The following is a 7,045-nucleotide window of genomic DNA, read 5'->3' as shown; positions in this document are numbered from 1 at the left end:
TAATGTTTGAAAAAAGGTGACTGTTTTTACACAACTTTTGTTTTGAAGGGGGAAATGCAAACTTCCTGTTGATTTTTGCTGGGGGTTGTCAGTGTATGAAATGTAGGTCTAAGTGAGACCTACATAGAGGTTTTTGTTTCATGCTCTTTCATCAACTTTTAATCAGAAGGGTTCAATCTCTCTCCTGTGCTTATTTGAAGCCGACATGACAAACGCGCTCAGAGGAGATAATGTTTGAAAAAAGGTGACTGTTTTTACACAACTTTTGTTTTGAAGGGGGAATTGCAAACTTCCTGTGGATTTTTGCTGGGGGTTGTCAGTGTATGTAATATAGGTCTAAGTGAGACCTACATAGAGGTTTCATGTGTCTACGACATTCCTACTGGGAGTTAGAAGCAGTTTTGTCTGTGTTTTCTTCCAATGGGGCGCTAGAGCGCAATTTTGAGTTTTGGGGTTTGGTTAGCCAGTCCTGATGTGTGTGTCCAATTTGGTGAGTTTTGAAGCATGTTAAAGGCCTACTGAAACCCACTACTACCGACCACACAGTCTGATAGTTTATATATCAATGATGAAATCTTAACATTGCAACACATGCCAATACGGCCGGGTTAACTTAAAAAGTGCAATTTTAAATTTCCCGGAAACTTCCGGTTGAAAACGTCTATGTATGATGACGTATGCGCGTGACATCAATAGTTAAACGGAAGTATAAGGACACCATTGAATCCAATACAAAAAGCTCTGTTTTCATCTCAAAATTCCACAGTATTCTGGACATCTGTGTTGGTGAATCTTTTGCAATTTGTTTAATGAACAATAAAGACTGCAAAGAAGAAAGCTTTAGGTGGGATCGGTGTATTAGCGGCTGGCTGTAGCAACACAACCAGGAGGACTTTGACTTGGATAACAGAAGCGCTATCCGACGCTAGCCGCCGACCGCACGGATGATCGGGTGAAGTCCTTCGTCCTTCCGTCGATCACTGGAACGCAGGTGAGCACGAGTGTTGATGAGCAGATGAGGGCTGGCTGGCGTATAGGTGGAGCGCTAATGTTTTTATCATAGCTCTGTGAGGTCCAGTTGCTAAGTTAGCTTCAATGGCGTCGTTAGCAACAGCATTGTTAAGCTTCGCCAGGCTGGAAAGCATTAACCGTGTATTTACAGGTCCATGGTTTAATAGTATTGTTGATTTTCTGTCTATCCTTCCAGTCAGGGGGTTATTTATTTTGTTTCTATCTGCATTTAAGCACGATGCTATCACGTTAGCTCCGTAGCTAAAGTGCATCGCCGATGTATTGTCGTGGAGATAAAAGTCACTGTGAATGTCCTTTTTGCGTTCTCGACTCTCATTTTCAAGATGATATAGTATCCGAGGTGGTTTAAAATACAAATCCGTGATCCACAATAGAAAAAGGAGAGAGTGTGGAATCCAATGAGCCAGCTTGTACCTAAGTTACGGTCAGAGCGAAAAAAGATACGTCCTGCACTGCACTCTAGTCCTTCACTCTCACGTTCCTCATCCACGAATCTTTCATCCTGGCTCAAATTAATGGGGTAATCGTCGCTTTCTCGGTCCGAATCGCTCTCGCTGCTGGTGTAAACAATGGGGAAATGTGAGGAGCCTTCCAACCTGCGACGTCACGCTACTTCCGGTACAGGCAAGGCTTTTTTTATCAGCGACCAAAAGTTGCGAACTTTATCGTCGATGTTCTCTACTAAATCCTTTCAGCAAAAATATGATCGAAATGATCAAGTATGACACATAGAATGGATCTGCTATCCCCGTTTAAATAAAAAAAATTCATTTCAGTAGGCCTTTAATTGGGTCAAACTACAGCTCAAAGAGGCGGCGGTATAGTAATAAAGAATAATAATAAAACACTAGAAATTCAATAGGGTCCTCTGTCCCAAAGGGACATCGGTCCCTAATAAGTGTTTTGAATTAAGAGCTCCATCACAAAAGTAAGTTGAGGCACCACTGTAGTGACAAATAGTTGTGTTATCTATGTATGTTGTTGTGTTTGAAGTGAGAAGGGAGAGAATTGGTGTGAAGGGAGCTGAGTTTGAGGAGACTAATGCAAAGGGAGGAGGAGGAGGAGAAAAAGGAGGAGGCTTCGCACATGTGACAGCCATTGGACGTTCGCACCCGTCGAGCAGAGGATAGAATCTCTCCATCTGGAGCTGCGCGCTTTAAAAACCAGCCAAACATCACCAGCGCGGTTCTGCCCACGCACCATGCGAGCTGGAGAGAGCCACCCCGGGCCATGCTGAACAAGTGTCCGACCCTCCTGCTGGCTCTCACCGCGGTGGCCGGACTTGTCCAGCGATGCCAGGGCTGGAGCGACGAGGACCTGCTCCTGCCGCCCGCCAACTCCTCCAACAGCTTCCTGTCCAACCTGGAGGTGGACGTGCACCTGTCCAAGAGGTCCGCGGAAGGGAGCGAAGCCTCGCCGGACGCGTCGCCGCTGCAGACTGTGTCCCAGTGCAACGTCAGCGTCCAGAGACTGCTGCCCGCCTCGCTGGTGGCCCGCTGGGACAGCAGCTTCGGCTTCCAGTGCGACGTGCTCATCTACACCACCAACAACCACGGGCGGGCTTTTTTCTCCGCCTCCTTCAACCGCGCCATCTCGCCGGTGGTCATCGAGCACCTGGGGACCACCGGGGGTCAGCAGGAGTTGAGGCTGTGCGTGGGCTGCGGGCTGTCCAGCTACAGGAGGCTGGGCCCCGCCAGGCAGAGGGGCCAGCAGAGCGGGGACCAGGTCAATTTCTGCTGCGTGGATTTCAGCCTCGACGAGCTGAAGGGTGACAAAAGTTGGAGGCTGAACAGAAAACCCATCGAGTCGACACTTGTGGCTTGTTTCATGACTCTGGTCATCATCGTGTGGAGTGTTGCTGCTCTCATATGGCCGGTTCCTATCATTGCAGGCTTCCTGCCTAATGGGATGGAGCAGAGAAGACCCAGGTGACTGACCTGACCTTTACAGCCTAATAATAATTGTAGCCATTATACTCTCATTGCCAACATTCATGGAAGACTGTTTATTGACTCTCAAAGCTCCTCAGAGGACCAAGGTATGAATGTATGACCACGTGAAGGAACTTTATGCTGGGATCAATGTGTTTTTGTACAGGCCTTTTATAGCCTAGCTCAGTTCTTCCCAACCGACACACAAACCGGGGAAAAAAAGGTCACACGCTAACATAGGATTGTTCAACTTTAATGTATAGTCTATCATTTAGTTTGTATTTTTCTTTAAGAACACAATCCCAAAAAACGACACCCTAGGTCAGGGGTGTCCAAAGTGAGGCCCGAGGGCTATTTGCGCTCCATAGTTGGTCGGCAGCATATTGGTGGAGCAAAATCTAAGAAAAAAACACCATTAAAAATGTGAGCAGAAATAGTTCTTCCCAACCGACACACAAACCGGGAAAAAAAAGGTCACACGCTAACATAGGAGTGTCCAACTTTAATGTATAGTCTATCATTTAGTTTGTATTTTTCTTTAAGAACACAATCCCAAAAAACGACACCCTACGTCAGGGGTGTCCAAAGTGAGGCCCGAGGGCTATTTGCACTCCATAGTTGGTCGGCAGCATATTGGTGGAGCAAAATCTAAGGAAAAAGCACCATTAAAAATGTGAGCAGAAACAGTTCTTCCCGACCGGGGGAAAAAAAGGTCACACGCTAACATAGGAGTGTCCAACTTTAATGTATGTTTTATCATTTAGTTTGTATTTTTCTTTAAGAACACAATCCCAAAAAACGACACCCTAGGTCAGGGGTGTCCAAAGTGAGGCCCGAGGGCTATTTGCACTCCATAGTTGGTCGGCAGCATATTGGTGGAGCAAAATCTAAGAAAAAAACACCATTAAAAATGTGAGCAGAAACAGTTCTTCCCAACCGACACACAAACCGGGAAAAAAAAGGTCACACGCTAACATAGGATTGTCCAACTTTAATATATAGTCTATCATTTAGTTTGTATTTTTCTTTAAGAACACAATCCCAAAAAACGACACCCTAGGTCAGGGGTGTCCAAAGTGAGGCCCGAGGGCTATTTGCGCTCCGTAGTTGTTCGGCAGCATATTGGTGGAGCAAAATCTAAGGAAAAAGCACCATTAAAAATGTGAGCAGAAACAGTTCTTCCCGACCGGGGGAAAAAAAGGTCACACGCTAACATAGGAGTGTCCAACTTTAATGTATGTTTTATCATTTAGTTTGTATTTTTCTTTAAGAACACAATCCCAAAAAACGACACCCTAGGTCAGGGGTGTCCAAAGTGAGGCCCGAGGGCTATTTGCACTCCATAGTTGGTCGGCAGCATATTGGTGGAGCAAAATCTAAGAAAAAAACACCATTAAAAATGTGAGCAGAAACAGTTCTTCCCAACCGACACACAAACCGGGAAAAAAAAGGTCACACGCTAACATAGGATTGTCCAACTTTAATATATAGTCTATCATTTAGTTTGTATTTTTCTTTAAGAACACAATCCCAAAAAACGACACCCTAGGTCAGGGGTGTCCAAAGTGAGGCCCGAGGGCTATTTGCGCTCCGTAGTTGTTCGGCAGCATATTGGTGGAGCAAAATCTAAGGAAAAAACACCATTAAACATGTGAGCAGAAACAGTTCTTCCCAACCGGGGAAAAAAATGTCACACGCTAACATAGGAGTGTCAAACTTTAATGTATATTTTATCATTTAGTTTGTATTTTTCTTTAAGAACACAATCCCAAAAAACGACACCCTAGGTCAGGGGTGTCCAAAGTGAGGCCCGAGGGCTATTTGCACTCCATAGTTGGTCGGCAGCATATTGGTGGAGCAAAATCTAAGAAAAAAACACCATTAAAAATGTGAGCAGAAATAGTTCTTCCCAACCGACACACAAACCGGGAAAAAAAAGGTCACACGCTAACATAGGAGTGTCCAACTTTAATGTATAGTCTATCATTTAGTTTGTATTTTTCTTTAAGAACACAATCCCAAAAAACGCCACCCTAGGTCAGGGGTGTCCAAATTGAGGAACAAGGGCTATTTGCGGCCCGTAGTTGGTCGGCGGCATATTGGTGGAGCAAAATCTAAGAAAAAAACACCATTAGAATTGTGAGCAGAAAGAGTGGAAAGACAAAATGCATTCAGAAATAGCGGAGAGTTCAAAACAGAAGAAGCTCAATTTACGATTGACAAACTTTTTGGTCAAGCCGATTATGCCTCCGTGTGCAAACCATGTCTCTGTGTACAAACACTTCATTCATTCATTTTGTGTCCCGCCTGCAGTCATTTTCCCCGCTTTAAAAACTACTCCGACAAAAAGATAGGAGAGGTGAGCTATTGGTGTTCAATTTATGAGTGGCAACGATTCACTTGGACTTTTTTTTTTACCAAGCACATTTCCACCCAAACAGCACAGTCATTGTTATTTCATGGGAATTTCTCATTAAATCAAGGCATGCTGTCTGAATTGAACATCCATCCATTTTCTACCGCTTGTCCCTTTTGGGGTCGCGGGGGGTGCTGGAGCCTATCTCAGCTGCATTCCGCAGAAGGCGGGGTACACACTGGACAAGTCGCCACCTCATCACAGTCTGAATTGAACAGAATTTTTAAAAAAAAAGTTTTTAAGCATATTTAACTTTTTCACCTAAATCAGGGGTGTCAAACGTAAGAACAATTCTAAAATGAGTTTGACACCCCTGCCCTAAATCAAGCATTTTCAAGCATAGCCACTGATTGGCTCAGCCTCAGGCAGCGTTACTATATTGGAGTAAAAGAGCGTAAAGGTGACTAAAGTGTGTTATTTCATGTCTAGAGGGCTCTCATAATGTTGAAAAACACGTTTAGAAGGTAGTGATCTGGTGGATTGTTTAATGCTCTAGCTGTTAAAATATTTGACTTACAATTAATGATTCCTGCTTTTCATTTAGGATAGGAGAGTTGAGCTATTTGTGTTCAATTTATGAGTGGCAACGATTCACTTTTTTTTTTACCAAGCACATTTCCACCCAAACAGCACAGTCATTGTAATTTCATGGGAATTTCTCATTAAATCAAGACATGCTGTCTGAATTGAACAGAGTGAAATAATAGTTTTTTTTAAGCATATTTAACTTTTTCACCTAAATCAGGGGTGTCAAACGTAAGAACAGAATTTATCCGGCCCGCGGGATGAGTTTGCTAAGTATAAAAATGAGCCGAAATTTTTTAATGGAAGAAACTGCTGTCCACTAGATGTCACAATAGCAGTTCTTTGTATCTTTGTAGATGATGCTACATACGGTATGTAACAAATAAATAAAACACATGATGTTAGTGCACCAATCGAGGAAAATGAGCAAACTACATAAATAACATCCTGTAATTTGATTTTGATATTATTTTTTTATCTTGATAGAGTGAAAATTAACACCAATGGGTTGACTGATGAACATTATCACATAATTTATTTAGAAAGTATAAATAACAACAAATAAAGATAGAATACTATTAACCGCAACATGTAAGTGTAAAAAAAAAACTAACAACATTATGATTTGTACATTTTCTATATGTGCTTGTTCTATTTTTAAACAAAGAAAACAATGTGAAGTTGTCTTTATTTTTAAGTTATCGTGCTGTGATTTTACCAGCCCGGCCCACTTGGGAGTAGATTTTTCTCCATGTGGACCCCGATCTAAAATGAGTTTGACACCCCTGCCCTAAATCAAGAATTTTCAAGCATAGCCACGCTGCTCAGTACCGTGGCCACTGATTGGCTCAGCCTCAGGCAGCGTTACTATATCGAATTAAAAGAGCGTAAAGGTGACTAAAGTGTGTTATTTCATGTCTAGAGGGCTCTCGTAATGTTGAAAAGCACATTTAGAAGGTAGTGATTAGGTTTTTTTAATGTTCTAGCTGTTAAAATATTTGACTTATAATTAATGATTCCTCCTTTTCATTTATATGATATATAGGAGAGTTGAGCTATTGGTGTTCAATTTATGAGTGGCAACGATTCACTTGGACTTTATCTACTAAGCACATTTCCACCCAAACAGCACAGTCAGCAT

General features: G+C 42.8%; 1 protein-coding gene across 1 annotated transcript; it reads left to right on the top strand.

Annotated features, from left to right (window-relative positions):
* Positions 1-2,055: 2,055 nt before the first annotated feature.
* On the top strand, positions 2,056-4,870 carry LOC133660034 (transmembrane protein 158). Its single transcript, XM_062063067.1, has one exon. It carries the CDS (start codon positions 2,263-2,265, stop codon positions 2,962-2,964), a length of 702 nt encoding a protein of 233 aa, XP_061919051.1. The 5' UTR covers positions 2,056-2,262; the 3' UTR covers positions 2,965-4,870.
* Positions 4,871-7,045: the final 2,175 nt, after the last annotated feature.

Source organism: Entelurus aequoreus, linkage group LG11, assembly GCF_033978785.1.
Source record: "Entelurus aequoreus isolate RoL-2023_Sb linkage group LG11, RoL_Eaeq_v1.1, whole genome shotgun sequence".
NCBI lineage: Eukaryota > Metazoa > Chordata > Actinopteri > Syngnathiformes > Syngnathidae > Entelurus > Entelurus aequoreus.
This window is presented reverse-complemented; position numbering and strand designations above follow the sequence as displayed.